At 52.4% G+C, this 14,708-nt stretch overlaps 6 protein-coding genes across 6 annotated transcripts; 2 read left to right on the top strand and 4 right to left on the bottom strand.

Moving 5' to 3' along the window:
* Positions 1-8: 8 nt before the first annotated feature.
* Positions 9-620, bottom strand: ERV14 (COPII-coated vesicle protein; the record flags this gene model as incomplete). The annotated part of the gene is made up of 4 exons (XM_049368738.1): positions 9-101; positions 152-218; positions 274-429; positions 520-620. 4 exons carry the CDS (start codon positions 618-620, stop codon positions 9-11), a joined length of 417 nt encoding a protein of 138 aa, XP_049219703.1.
* Positions 621-1,269: 649 nt separating this feature from the next.
* Positions 1,270-2,642, bottom strand: J4E78_008135 (uncharacterized protein; the record flags this gene model as incomplete). Its single annotated transcript, XM_049368737.1, has 4 exons — positions 1,270-1,403; positions 1,455-2,001; positions 2,051-2,452; positions 2,508-2,642. The coding sequence occupies 4 exons, from the start codon at positions 2,640-2,642 to the stop codon at positions 1,270-1,272; spliced, it is 1,218 nt and encodes a 405-aa protein (XP_049219702.1).
* Positions 2,643-3,142: 500 nt separating this feature from the next.
* On the top strand, positions 3,143-4,697 carry BNA4 (kynurenine 3-monooxygenase, mitochondrial precursor; the record flags this gene model as incomplete). The annotated part of the gene is made up of 3 exons (XM_049368736.1): positions 3,143-3,248; positions 3,306-3,520; positions 3,570-4,697. 3 exons carry the CDS (start codon positions 3,143-3,145, stop codon positions 4,695-4,697), a joined length of 1,449 nt encoding a protein of 482 aa, XP_049219701.1.
* A 1,214-nt stretch (positions 4,698-5,911) lies between these two features.
* On the top strand, positions 5,912-6,724 carry J4E78_008133 (uncharacterized protein; the record flags this gene model as incomplete). The annotated part of the gene is made up of 3 exons (XM_049368735.1): positions 5,912-5,951; positions 6,002-6,308; positions 6,361-6,724. 3 exons carry the CDS (start codon positions 5,912-5,914, stop codon positions 6,722-6,724), a joined length of 711 nt encoding a protein of 236 aa, XP_049219700.1.
* A 545-nt stretch (positions 6,725-7,269) lies between these two features.
* J4E78_008132 (uncharacterized protein) lies at positions 7,270-8,562 on the bottom strand (the record flags this gene model as incomplete). The annotated part of the gene is made up of 5 exons (XM_049368734.1): positions 7,270-7,313; positions 7,372-7,550; positions 7,621-8,129; positions 8,188-8,206; positions 8,267-8,562. 5 exons carry the CDS (start codon positions 8,560-8,562, stop codon positions 7,270-7,272), a joined length of 1,047 nt encoding a protein of 348 aa, XP_049219699.1.
* A 2,021-nt stretch (positions 8,563-10,583) lies between these two features.
* On the bottom strand, positions 10,584-14,237 carry J4E78_008131 (uncharacterized protein; the record flags this gene model as incomplete). Its single annotated transcript, XM_049368733.1, has 8 exons — positions 10,584-10,884; positions 10,936-11,264; positions 11,316-12,751; positions 12,815-12,897; positions 12,978-13,248; positions 13,300-13,839; positions 13,894-13,977; positions 14,042-14,237. The coding sequence occupies 8 exons, from the start codon at positions 14,235-14,237 to the stop codon at positions 10,584-10,586; spliced, it is 3,240 nt and encodes a 1,079-aa protein (XP_049219698.1).
* Between the last annotated feature and the right edge of the window lie 471 nt (positions 14,238-14,708).

Genomic DNA, 14,708 nt, shown 5'->3' with positions numbered 1-14,708 from the left:
GTCTCCACCTAGTGAGACTCGTCGCGGATGAGGGCGACGATCATGCTGTAGAGGTAGAAGAAAAACATGAGCAGATGGAAGCCCAGCTTGATGAAGGATTCCTGTGTGGCTGTTAGCCTATCGCCATATACTCGGTATCCTCTCATCGTACCTTCTTGTGCACATTGAGCTTCCTGAAGATCTCCGTTGCGTCCAACAGATGCTGGTTCTCAAAGATCCTGTGACTGTCAGCATTGTCCTTATCCCTTGGTATAGTCCGGCCCTGCTACGTACTTCTTTCCGTTCCATGCCAACAGAGGTAGGTTCAGGATCAATGCGATCCAGTATCCGTTGATGAGGAATAAGAAGGTCAGGAAAGCGTGCACGGCGGCCTCGGGGATGATGTAGGTGTTCAGGCGGTTGCAGAGATCGATGGGGTTGATGTAGTCACTGGCGCAAAATTAGCATGTGCCGATCAAGGTACGGGCCGTATCGCGTAGATTGCTACGCCATGGCATTGTATGCCTGGGGTTGACTCACCATTCCAGATCGCTGTACATGATAGTAAAGAAGACTTGTAAGAACAGGTTGACGGCATTTATCAGCACCGCCAACAGGTACAACCATGCTTCGCCAGTCATTGTGGGAGTGTCGTGTGCTGCGTAGCACGGCTTTGGCGTATAGAAGGTTTAATATAGACTAGCGAGGTCGCCAGTAGACACCTGGATACGAATGGACAGGTGGTCGACAGAGGTTCAGCACTCGGATGCGGTCGTGTGTTTGCAGGCTGCCGAGCTAGAACGCGGGAAGCTAGCTCGTGCGCGGGGCCTGGCTAGAGGTTGTGATGACGTGGGTGAGCGGTGGGGTTACACGACGGTGATGCGACGGTAGAAGCTTGAGTAATAACGTCGATTGCGAGGTCGCTCAAATTCTGGCGGGCGTTGGCAGAGATGTTTGGATGACGTTGAGGCGGAGACACGAGTTGCTTCCCTGGACGGCGGGCAGGCACCACCACTAGCGTCATTCGCCTCGCTTGCAGGTGTGCGTTGAGCGGGCCAACACCGTCCGACCGAAGCTTGACCGAAGGTTGGTGATATCACGGACGGCCGAATTGTTTCGTCGAAACGAAACGAGTTGTGCAAGCTATGACTGCCAACAACATGAACATCACTACAGACCGCCATCACGCGAATGTTGATGAAACTCAAAAGCCTCGTGCTGTTGAATCACGCTATGCGTACTCTGAGAAAGTATCGTATAGCTATGTTATTCCCAAGTGTCCAATCATCCTCAAGCAGCTGCCTTCGCTTCGCCATTCGTTTCACCGTTTGTGGCTCCCGGCATCGGTACCGGACCACCTGGCGAATCTGGCAGTCTTGCAGTCAAGACCTCCACGCCATCCTCTGTTACGAGTAGGGTGTGTTCTGTAGCGTGTTAGTCATGAGTGGACACATTGATGCATCTGCGGGGCTTACCAAATTGCGCTGTCAGAGAGCCATCCTGCGTGACACTCGTCCATTCGTCTGGCCATGTCTTGTCCCTATGCGAACCAACACTAATCATAGGCTCAATGGTGAAGCACATGCCGGGCTTTGCCGATCCAACTGCCTTGTTCTTCGCGTAGTGAGGAACATTGGGTGCGCAATGGAAGAGCTGGTTGACGCCGTGCCCGCAGTATGTCCTGATGACGCTGCAGTTCTTGCTCTTTGCGTGCTTCTCGATGACGTTTCCGTATTCACGGAACAGTGTGCCTGGCTTGACGATCTCGATGGCCTTTTGTAAGCACTCTCGCGCTGTCTCGGTGACGCGTACAGCATCCGGGTTTGCCAAAGCCTTGTCTCCAACGTAAAACGTCTCGTTCAGATCCGCGTGGAAACCGCCGTGGTAGACGGAAATATCGATGTTCAAAATGTCGCCATCTTTGAGTACTCGCTGGTCAGGGATGCCGTGGCAAATGACCTCGTTTAGCGACGTGCATACGGACTTGGGGAAGTGGCAGTAGTTGAGGGGCGATGGGTAAGACTGTTGCGGTTAACAAGACGTTCTGATTCCCTAACATTGTCGCTCTTACATCACGCTCGACAGTAGCCTTATGTACGAGCTCGTCGATGTAGTCAGTGGTGACACCAGGCACTGCGGCTCTTCCTGCAATGTCCAGAATCTCGCGCCCGTACCGACACACCTTGCGCATCGCATCTTGCTCCTCCTTGTTCAGAATCGTGATCTTATTCCTGTTGACAAACACCTGCTCCGAGCGCGGTATGCCGTCCTTCGCGTAGTCTGGGTGTCTTATGTGCTTCGGGACTTCGCGTCGCGGCGAGAGCGGGTATACGGGTCTGAGGGCGCCGGTGTACGAGTAGGTAGGGAACGGGTTGTAGTGGCCGGTGGCTGGATCCGGGTGAGAAACTACTTTCGGCGTAAAGATACTTTGGAGAATACTACTTTGTGACTTGTGCTCCTTCTTGTGCTCAGCCTAGAGGGCCGTTAGATTGTTTTGTCTGCAGTGTAAGAGCAGTCTCACTATGTACCCAGTTGCGCTTGAAACAATCCTGCGAGCAGAAGTAGTTCTCTTTTCCGAGCTTCTGGCAGTTCGGACATTGCAGAGAACTCGCATCGTTCTCGCAGTCTTTGCCTGCGCACTTGCGCGGGGCGTCTGTGGCCATCGCGTGCGGTGGTGTAGGGCGTGTAGAGGGTGTGGTCGAGGCGGAGGTGGCCTGATATTCACGTGCACTCGACTGTACAGCGCGCAAGGAACGTATATGTGCGAGGCAACGGTTTGCGCACGGAGGAAGTGGTGGACTGCGACTTTCGTTTGTCCCACGGCATCATCAAGTCGGAATTCGTGCAGGGGTCCAGGCCGCCGGCCGCCGATCACCGATTACTAAGTAGCCAACTTGAACCAGAGCTCGCGCTTACCCGTTCCAGTCTTGACGTGCATCATCTGCCCTACTTTGCCATCATATCTGACTCTTTGGATCCCTGGTAATGGTTTGATAATTTTCACCCGTGTCTCGCGTCTCCCTCGTTTGCGGACGATGTATTTCCACTCTTCTTTTCTTCTTCCTCCTCTTGCTCTTCAACTCACACCACGCCGCTTCTGAGCACAGACGATTGAACCAACCATCTTTTTACTCCAACTTTTCCACATTGCCTCCTTACCACCATGACCCAGAAAGTAGTTGTGGTTGGAGCCGGGCCAGTAGGCTCTTTGGCCGCGCTTTATGCAGCTGTACGCGGGTTTGAAGTGGATGTCTACGAGCTAAGAGCAGGTGAGATAATGATCTGTAAACCATCTCGGTGCTAGCGAGTGACCTAACGCTAGCCAGATCTCCGAGACCCCAACACCACACCGTTAAACTTCTCCAAATCTATCAATCTTGCTTTGTCGGAGCGAGGTATCCACTCCCTTCGCAAGACCGGACTATCCGATCTTGCAGATGCAGTCTTGGCAGAGACCTTCCCCATGCATGGTCGCATGATCCATATCAGGAAGAATGGAGAGTATGTTCGACAGCCACAGATCTATGATGCGAGAGGGAGAGTAAGTACAGTGTGGTCGCATGCTATTGATCTCATGCTAATCTGGGTAGAGTTTGTTGGCTATGGATCGGACAGGTTTGAACAAGACCTTGCTTGACCATCTAGAGGCCATGCCTAACGTCAAGCTCATGTTCAATCACAAGTTGGTCGGCGCAGACTTCCGGAAGAAGACCGCATGGTTTGAGCATCGTACCAAGTCTCCCGAAGAACAGGGCGACGAGTTCGAAATCAACTTCGATCTCATGATCGGTGCCGACGGTGCACACTCGGCGGTGCGATATCACTTGATGAAGTTTGTGCCCATGTCGTTTCAGCAAGAGTACATCGACAAACTCTGGTGCCAGTTCAATGTTCCAGCCACACCGGACGGCGAATTCCGAATACCTCCAAACTACCTACACATCTGGCCCCAGGACGAATCTATGTTCATCGCTCTCCCAAACCTAGACAAGACTTTTACATCAACGCTTTTCTTGACCAGGGAAGGCTTTGAGCAATTGGACGCGTCTGGAAAAGTAGTCGAGTACTTCAATGAGAAGTTCCCCGGCGTGGTTCCTGAACTCATCACCGAAGACGATCTCCGCAAGCAGTACACATCTAATCAGCACCTGCCCTTGATATCGATCAAGTGTACTCCATATCACTACGGAGATTCTGGCGTTATCTTAGGAGACGCGGCCCATGCCATGGTACCATTCTACGGCCAAGGCATGAATGCTGGACTGGAAGACGTCCGCGTTCTTTTCGATTTCATCGACAGGTATCCCAACGATCGATCAAAGGCCCTAGATGAATACACCAAGGAGCGCACTCCTGACGCACACACCATCAACGATCTTGCCGACGGGAACTATCGCGAGATGGCAAGCGACGTCAAGAAGCCTCTATATCTACTGCGGAAGTGGGTGGAGGAGCAACTCTATATCTACGTTCCGAGCATTGGCTGGGCCACACAGTATTCACGAGTCACATTCAGCAACATGCGATACTCCGAGGTTCGGCAAGCGGCACAGAGGCAGGCCAAGATCCTCAACGGCGTGGCCGGTCTGGTGCTGGCTTCTGTTGCTGGTGCCGCTTTCTGGTTCGCGCGATCTGGTGGCGCACAGCACGCAAAAATGGGCATCATGAGGTCTATCTGCGTCGTTGCGCAGAAGATGCAGAAGCTCACAGAAGGTTGAGCGTTGCTGGGGACATCTTGAACCGAGACTGGCGCCCGAGCTGTAATATCACATGTTCCTACCATACTGTACGCTTTCATCTAAACCAACATTCATCAACATCGCGCAGAAAGCGAACTCAAGCAAGCGATATAGCTCACCGTCCCTCGTACAACTTTCTCATCCTTCCAGAATCTTACTCTGCTCTCCAGACTTCGATGTCGGCGCAAGTGTTGACGGCACATCGGTCACTGCTTTAGTCGTGTCTTTTGTATCCTACAAAGCGGGTACCAATCTCGACAACCCCTCGCCATGTACGAGGATCTCATAGTACGACAGGCTTGGCTGCCCTCACGCGACTAGCCACGTGAACTTCGCGTGGATGTCTTGCCCCACAAGCGAGATGTGGGGAAGCGATTCGGAGTGAGATGCATGCAGTGGCGCTCGCTTGCACTAGCATCCGTCTTCGACATGTTACATGTGTGGCACATGATGTCGATACGATTCAGAATCACGATAATTCCACTTACGCATTTCCGCAGACATTGCTTCTATCTTCCAGCTTTCGCAAAGTAAACTATCAGCGCTTTTTTCGTTTTGCATGATCCGCTGCTGCTAATCCCGGGACGTAGACTTCTGCACAATCGCATTGATGATTCCTGGGTCGTGGCAACACATCTCCACTTGATCGATACACAAAGCCATCTATCCTCACTATACACACTATGCGGGTAAATACACGAACCTCTCACAGCCAACACAACGCCATCCTTCCTCCCTTTGCGACCTTCCACAAACAGCGTATCTTCCGTATTCGCATGGTCACAGCCACCAAAGAGAGTTCGAGGCTGGATTGGAGTAGTAATCGAAGGCATTCCTGTGGATGTTGGCCCACATTCCAGAAGCCTTTGAACCTACATCCGGGTTGTGATGAAGTCAGTCACGCGTGGCAGTAAGGTCTTAACCTGGATAAGGCGGGTTCTATTCTAGTCTATCTTGCACGCGTGCTTGTATATCGCCGCTTTGTACTTTACACTGTGGGCCTCGAGTGGATGGATCTCAGGCGCGGTATCTTGGCGAGTGTGTATGGGTTTTATTAAGGTATCTTCTTTCTCCAGGACTTTCTTGTCACACGGAGAACATTTTTTGGCCCTTTTCACCTTCAAATTCTGCGTGTATTGTAATAGCGCTGCTGGACAACTACGCGTAGCCTGAAAAGTTGACAACGGACCAAGATGCACTTTGCCTTCAGTCTTGCGGCCCTAGCTAGCCTCGGTAAGTATCGCAATTTAACACGGACAATCCTTTCAACTGACAACTCCTAGCTCAAGCATGGCCTACGTCAGAAGCACGGCATCTCGCGCCTCGCGCCGTAAGCTACGTGGACTCAGAAACTGGCTTCACTTTCTCTGAAACCAAAGCGGCCGCGACACTCTCGTCGAACATCATCTACCGCATAGCGCAACCCGCCAATGTGCCAGCGGGTCAACCATACGACATTGTTCTTCAAGTCGTCGCGCCCAACGCCCTCGGCTGGGTTGGTCTTGCATGGGGCGGCAGCATGATCCGCAACCCCCTTACAGTATCCTACCCGAATGGCCAGAAACCAACCGTATCCTCACGATGGGCCACGTAAGTCGTGCGACCCCAGCAGCAACCCACAGAATGCTAACACCCACCATAGCGGCCATTCAACACCTCAACAATACACCTCAGCAACCTACACGCCCCTCACAACCGGCAACAAGTCCAACAACACGCATTGGCAATTCACCGTAAAATGTACCGGCTGCACAACTTACACCGGTTCCTCCGGCGCCGTGCGCATCGATCCCAACAGCAGTAGCAAGCGCTTTGGTTTCGCGTGCTCGCAGAGCAAAGTCTCCAACCCGTCTTCGACTAGCGCATCGATTCCTGTGCATGATGTGTATAACTATATTACGCATGACTTTACTGCGGGTGCGAATCAGAATTTTGAGGCATTGTTGGCTCGGAATGGGGTTGCGAGTACGGGTGGGATGGGGAATGCTACGGTGATGATGGTGTAGAGGCAGTAGGGAGAAGGTGGTGGGCTTAGGAGTGGGCTTGTAGATAGCGTTGGGGATCTCGTGGAGCATATACTATAGAATGGTAGAATTACGTTTCTCCTCGAGAATAATGGGTGCCGCTGTGTGCATATGCCTAGAGGCACGCGAAGCAATCAACGAGGCAGTGGCATGGCGTACGATACCAAGTCTGCACATGAAAAGCCAAGGTTGTGATTCCAGTATCTTCAGTGCTCGAAGATGGACTGGCAGGGTCGCACCAATAATGACACTTCCTGCTATTTATGACAAAGCGGGAAATGACGGGTGGAGAGTCACGGTCAGTCTTTAGCAATTGGTAGTGATCATGAACGGGCTGCATTTCGAAAAGGACGAGAATTGCCATGTAACGTGCAAGTTAATTCTCCTCCGCGATCTAAAAGATTATACAACACAATGCCAAACGAGTGCTAAGCTCAAAGCCCCACACCTGACAACTCTGACTAACGAAGGTCTTGACAGCCACTGTGCGAAACTAGCCATGATAGCCATATGGCAACAGCCAGCTTCTATGCCTTGATGGCCATGTCACCGAGCGGCATCTCCTTGAGCCCTATTTGTACAAGTTAGCTACATGTCGCATGGTTGTATAGCGAACGAGTGATACTTACAGCCGTCAACATCCTCGGGAGCTTGCTGCTTCTTCTTGCAAGCATTGTATTGCGCGGGTTGTTGGACGGTAAGACCGGCCTTGGGGCAGGCGGTGTTGAGGTTGCAGTTGTTGTCCATGGCCTTTTGGAGGGAGTCGCCTTCCCAACCGAAGACGTAATCACCATGCGCGGCGGAGCCACTGATGAGTGAAGTCAGCGATGCGCTCCTTCGTGGACATGAGAGTGCACAAAGTAGATTGGTTGACTCACCCGATGTTCATGGAGTACACGAATGGGTCGCTGCCGTCGGTGGGCCACAAGCTCTTGTCGGCGAACTTGTTGACATCCCACATGAGCTCGTACATGATCTGAGGAAGCTTGACGGGATGTGTAGATGGGCAAGCACCGCCACCATTAGCACCAGCGCCCTGGCCATAAGCGACATGCGCCTGATGGTCTGGCGAGTCGAGGTTCTTGCCATCCCAGCAGGTGGGGAAGATGATGGTCTGACGGATGAGCTTGCACTTGGGGTCTTTGGGAATGGCGACAGTGTCGGAGCCTGAGCAAGGCGCACCGCCAACGAAGGTACTCTCAGAGGGAGAGGTCCAGCAGCGATGGCAGATGTTGGAGAGCTTGACCTTGCTGGGGTCGGTATTGGTGGCCGAGCCGGCAAGCATGCGGAAGCCCTTCTTGAAGGCAGTGGTCTTTCCGCTGGGGATGTAGTAGACGTCGAGACCGCCGTCATTGATGAGCTTTCCTTGTGGTCCACCGTTTCCGATCTTGACTTGGGGTTAGTGACTTTCTCGATTGTGATGCGTCTGCTAAGACGTTACATACCTGAGGCACGCGAATGTACCTAGAAGGAGGTCAGCGCATGTTTCACACCCAATGTATACGTAGTGTTATAGGTACTCACGTTCCGTTCTTTGCTTTGAAGAACATGACGGCGGTCCAATAATTCGACTTGTCCTGGACAAAGCTGCAGGAAGTGCACTTAGACATCTGCGCGATATCGTTTGAAGGGTCCATCGTGACGTTGAAAGCGTCACCTCCGACGATCTGATGAAGATGCGGTGTGTACTTGACGCCCGGGTTGACGAGGGGGTCTGTTCGCTCGACGACAAGCTGTGAGCAGGCAAATCGCAGCATGTTCTGCGCAGTGGCATGGCCTGCAAGGGCCGTGGCCGCAGCGAGGATGGTAGCCCACTGCATCGTGACTAGTGGTCGTGATGTAGTCTTTGACTCTCGAGAATGTACTTGATGCTGGAGGAAATGAGTGATGATGAATGTAGAGGCACAAAGATCGAGGCTTCAACCATGTCTCCTAATAACCTCTCTTATAACGAGACCGCCGAAGTATTCGCCTGATTAGTGATGTCCACGAGGACAACTGCCGGACCACGGGGAAATCCTGATCGATCGTTGCTGCAAAATATGGGGTTAATCTAAGGTGGTATAATGATTGGGCTAGAAAGCTTTGCAGCTCAAATTGTCTACCCACTTCGTATGACGACCCAAAGAATGGTGAACTCTGGAATGTGCACTGAACAGGTCATTACAGCTTATCACGCCCGCTGTCGAATCAGGCTGCGGATCTGACCATGGGAAAGCCCGGAGGTGCGGATGCAACCTCTTGGTTTGCCGCCCAAGATATTGTGCCCGTGACATTGGAGGTAAAGCGCCCATATGCTGCATGCTCCAAGACACTTGGCTTCTACCCGTATGATGTGTATGCTAGCAGTGTAGTGAGCGCGGAACCCTTCTAGCTAACTAGATGTAGCGAAATCAGGAAGACATGATGCCATCTCCAGGTAAAGTTTGGAGAATATTGCAGGAATTCTAGGGTCGTGTAGAGCGCGCCTAACTGTGGATATCATCGCTCTCAGTTTATACTCGCCATCGGCGTGAAACCGTGCTTCTCGCACTCAACGACAGAGTCTCAAGCGTTCCATTTCGAGAAGGCTCAGGCGTGGGATGATCATCAGCATCATCGCTCAAAAGCCAAAGTCAGTCAGCCGCTGCTGGCCCAGACCGCCTACGAGGCAGGCGCGCTTTGCACGCTCCGCAGCTTTAAGTCCTTATAAAGGATAGTCGCTGAGTTCGCGGTGAGGCTGACCGAAACAGGGAAGGATTTGGAACCCCACGTCGATGAAGCTGGGTCGTGTGGGAGGCACTTTTGGGCCTCCATGGCACTGCCAGCAGCTTCGGTGGGACATCGATGCCAGTATGGTGAAGAGGCGTGGCGATGGGCTCGAGAGGCTGAGCCTTACCCAGCATGATCTGGTACTTGGGTTGGACATACTATATGCCATAAACTCAGACGAATGCAGCAGGCCACTGGTTCCGCTGCTAGCACCTCTGTACTGTACTAGATCGTGTAGACAGATCGTACATCAATGCGTGACGCAAGAGGACTTTAAACTGACTTGTATTATGATGCAAGATGTTTCAGACAACTCGCATCCATGGATGGCCTCGCCGGTCTCCTGTGGCGCGTCATCGCTGGCTTGCGGATGGTTGAGGTCGTCGAAGCAAGGTTTGGCGGAGTCTGCGGGGCGCTGTCGCTTGGCGCTTTGCTACGGAGCAGGCACCAACGCTTCCAAGATTTTCTCGTCGCGTGGAAAATCATCCGCAGAAACCACACTATTCCTCTTCCATCGCCATGCTCATCTATCCTTTGTCACACACATATCGAAATATGGAACGGCGACCTTTAGCCGCGCTGCATGTGTCCAAGCCTGGGTTTGCAGTCTTCCTTTATGAGGAACTCGATATTGCAAGGTGATACGATTGGTGCCAGCTGACTTTGACCCCTTGCTCTCAATAACCGGCATTTCACCGTTGAGCCACGAGGTCCCTCGTTGCGCAAGGCGCATTAGAGTCCGTGTGGGGTATCGCATGGAAATTGCCGATGACCGGGGTCGTGCATCTACAGATATTGCGGCTGAAGTGGGAAGTGGCACACTGCATTGTGGGACAGTCGAGCATGTGGAAAAGAGGTGTGGCTCTGGATCATATTGCTGATGAATAGAAAGAAAAGGTTGGGTTCTGTCTGCTTGCAGACTGGATGCGTGTATGCCAACTCACACGACACCCCCATCTAATCGACACTGATATGACAAGCCTTCTCAGCTACGCTTTGCAAGTGGGCCAACGGCTTCTGAACTGAATGGTCCCTTTGGACTAAGAAAATAGGCCAAGGAAGTAGTCTCCTCGGATGGAAGGAAAGAGCATCACCAAGCAATCTTGGCGAGCAAGCCGTTAGGCCAAGTGCGCACACAGTACTTTCTTGACTCATCGAGGACGAGCAAGCCCATACCGAAAGCAGCCGGAAGGAACCAGTGCTCAACCGAGACAGTCCTGGTGTCGATCGTGTCTTGGAGGGCTGGAATGTAACAGAAGATGAAGACCACAACGATGGCGAAGATCATTGCAGGGAAGAGCGACCAGTTCTGAGTAGCCTTGTTGAAGATAGGCGGTTGCTGGAAGATGCTGAGTCTACGGGTGCGAGTAGCAAGTAGGTTGAACAGTTGCCTGTCGTCAATGTCAGCTAGTTACTTAGTACACTTCCACGTCCATACTTACATGATCACTAGTGTGACGAAGTAGATACTCGAAGCTTCGTTGGCGACTTCGGTAACGAATTCCGGGTCGTATTGAGGATCGTAAACACCAAACTTCAACCACATTGCCGTGAACGGAACTCCTCTGCGCTGCATCCACCAGAAGCTCATGGTGAAGGCGAGGAAGCACTGCAGCAGACCGACAACGAAGTAGGCATGGAAGATGAGCCGAGCGTTGACTAGCCTGTCCTTCTTAGGGTTACGAGGAGGGCGAAGCATCACATCGGCCTCTGGCTTCTCATAAGCAAGCGTGATCGCGGCGGCACAGTCGGTAAGACAGCAGATGATGATCTAGACAAAGTTAGCTGACGGACGCAGTGTATTGAGATCAGATGCACTTACCATAAGGAAGGAAGACAGGATCTGCGGAATACCGAATGCGACGTTGGTAACGACAGGCCACAGCTCACTGAAACTACCGGCGGGAAGCAAGTACACGATCGTCTTCTTCAAGTTATCGTAGACCAGGCGACCGTACTGAACAGCCTCAATGATGGCGGCGAACGAATCGAGGAGAACCATGTCGGCAGCTTCGATGGCAATGTCGGAGCCACTGCCCATAGCGATTCCAATGTCGGCAGCCTTGAGCGATGGCGCATCGTTGACACCATCACCTGTCATACCGACAATGTTGTCGTGGGCCTGGAACTCCTTAACGATACGAAGCTTTTGCTCAGGCGTCGTCCTAGCGAACACAATTTCCTGGTACTGGCAAAGCTGATCCCATTGCGCCGCGTTCAATGCAATCAGTTCGGGCCCACTCAACACGATTGACTGCTTTGTAGTCCCGATCTTGCCTTCGCGGCCAAGAGCGCTGATATCGTCGACCAAAGCAGAGTTCGAGATGATACCACACTCTTCAGCGATGGCCTGAGCCGTGAGCTTGAAGTCGCCAGTGACCATGAAGATGCGGATAGAAGCTCCCCGAAGAATACGAACGACGTCTGGAATCTCATCACGGGGTGGGTCCACGATGCCTACGATGCCGACGAACGTAAGGCCTTCCCGGGCTGCAACCAATACTTCCTTCTCATGGTTGGCGGAGAAGGGTACGATAGTCGGCTTGCGAGCGAGCAGTATGACGCGCTTGCCCTGGCGGGACCAGCTGTCTTTGACGGTGTCGATACGGAGGCGTTGTGCGTCGGTGAGCGGGATCTCTTCACCCTTCTCGTTCAGGATGAGATCGCATCGAGGTAGGAGAATATCGGGAGCTCCCTTGATCATGAGCGTGGCATTGTTGCTCGTCGGTGTCTGATTCGCCGGTGTCATCAAGCGGACCATGAACTTGTTCTTGCTGTTGAAAGCAATCTCAAAGACCTTCTTCCAGTCGCGACGCAACTCAGCCACTGACCCAAGAGACTCTGAAAGACGAAGTATAGCCTGATCAGTTGCATCGCCGTTGATCTTGCGCTCCGCGATGGGAAGATGCATTGTAGCGGCATCAAATTCGCCGGAGTTGCAGAGACCGCCGAGCATGCGGACTTGATCCATGATGTTTGTCTTGGCCTTGGAGAGCACAGAGAGATTCTGTTCCGAACGAAAGACTGCCATCATATCACGAGCCGCATCCGTAGTGTACTCTTCGCCTGCTGCGTAAATGTCCGTGACGACCATTTTGTTCTTGGTCAATGTTCCGGTCTTGTCGGAACAGATCACCGAAACGGAACCAAGTGTCTCGACAGTCTTGAGGGACTTGCAAAGGATCTTGTTCTTGCGCATGATGTTCGCGACGATGGTCAAGCTCGTGGTAAGTGCGATGGGTAAGCCTTCGGGGATGACTACAGAAAGAAGAAAAAGTTAGCATCTGTACATGGAAAAAGACACTGCTGGGTAGTCCATACATGCAACAGCGCACGAGACGCAACTGACGATAAGAAGGGGTACGTCAATCCAAGTAGGATGAGATTTCCTCAGCCATGCAGCCCTGATATGCGTAAGTACAAAACCTTCAACTCATAGATAGCCAAGCATAGACATGTTGCTCGAGACCAGCCACAAACATACCAAAGAACCACGATGAGGATAACGACGCATGTGATGAAGAGTGAGATGATGAGCACAAAGCGTAGGATCTCCTTCTGAAGAGGTGTCATGCCAGTCTTGGGATCCGATGTAAGCTTTGCGATACGACCGAAGATAGTGTTGTCGCCAGTTGCAACGCACACGCCAAGACAGGCGCCCGAGATGCAATGGGTGCCTTGTAATCCGATGTTGTTGGTCTCGAGATAGTTGTCTTCGGTTGCTTCGATCGTAGCTGCGACGGGCTCGGACTCGCCTGGCGTATGTTAGTCCTCGTGCTCAAGAGATGTGTGTTGGTTTTACATACCAGTAAGGATTGCGCGATCGAACATAGAATCGCTGGATATATCAACAAATCGAACATCGGCGGGTAACTTGTTGCCCTGCTTGATAACGATGATGTCGCCAGGCACTAGATCCAAGGCCGAGATGCTAACGTGCGATCCGTTGCGTACGACAATGCACTGATCAGGCAGCATCGTTCCAATGGATGCCATCACTTTGCTGGTTGACCAGTCCTGCCATGCATTGAAGGCAGCCTGGATGAGCCAAACAGCGATCAGCACACAAGCAAGCGCCAGGTTTGCAACCGCTGGCGGTTTACCAAGAGGCTTCCATGCGACGAACACCAGGATGCCAGCAACCACGAGGATGCTACCAAACCCACCAAAGAAGTAGCCTATGATCTTCTTGAGTAGACCTGATGGAGGAGGTGTCATCTTGTTCTGGCCGTGTTCGCTAATGCGACGCTTGGCCTGATCGTCAGAAAGGCCCTGGTCGATGTCGACGGAGAGGCGGCGACACAACTCATGAACGACAAGTGTATGCCATTCGAGGTCTGCCAGATCTGTAGAGCTAGAGTTAGTGGACGTGCCTGTCATTTTACAGCCAACAGACTCACCAACGGCGGCCTTCTCCTTCGCTCTCTTCACTTCATCCTGCTTCTTATGTTGATCTTCGTCGATCTCGATGGAAAGAGTGCGGTCTGAATGTTCGTATCAGAAGTCAGTGAACGTCTCACAAGCAGGTGATAGGGGGCAGCTACTCACAGGTGATGGGAAGTGCAGTCTCCGGCTGTACAGTGCGCGCTCCTCCGGCACTGCGAATGGAAAGGCTGCCCACACTTGACCGTCGTGACAGATTGCGCTCATGGCGACGCTCGTGGGTCGCGTATCCATCCTCTTCGTCCGGAAGGCGTAGCTCTCCGAAACGGACGCGAGGAGCGACCTTTTCTTCGTGATCCATGTGCGAACCTGTGGAAAACACAGATCGATACCGCGGGAAGTAGGACCGGGGAATGTGCAAAAGGATGCAAATGAGCTGAGAAGAACGGAGAGAGGTAGCGATAGATTGGGTGATGCGTGAAGCGCGACTTATACCCCGAGAAAGGCGAAAGCTATCTGCCGTCTCTACGAGCAGCGTGCCCTCGAAAGCTCTAGCAGCGCGTCAAACACGTGCTTGGGCGGCCTTGGTAGGATTTCTATACCGTAAAAGCTCCATCATAATCTCAGCTACGTAGAATGACACCAAGAGTGTGGTACAAGGTCCTCCTCGTCTTTGTCATAGTCAACTTGAAGCGATTCGACGCACAAATACCTCATACAATCCAAGATGGGGCCAGGGTCCTGCAACAGGTAAACCGTAAGCGTCGGAGGTATCCCGTCGGACCTTTTCCTATGCGCCCAAGAATTGCCATTGGCGACTGCGTTTGTCTGA

This window comes from Alternaria triticimaculans (genome assembly GCF_023758025.1).
Source record: "Alternaria triticimaculans strain BMP 0046 chromosome Unknown scaffold_13, whole genome shotgun sequence".
In the NCBI taxonomy this organism is placed as follows: Eukaryota; Fungi; Ascomycota; class Dothideomycetes; order Pleosporales; family Pleosporaceae; genus Alternaria; species Alternaria triticimaculans.
This window is presented reverse-complemented; position numbering and strand designations above follow the sequence as displayed.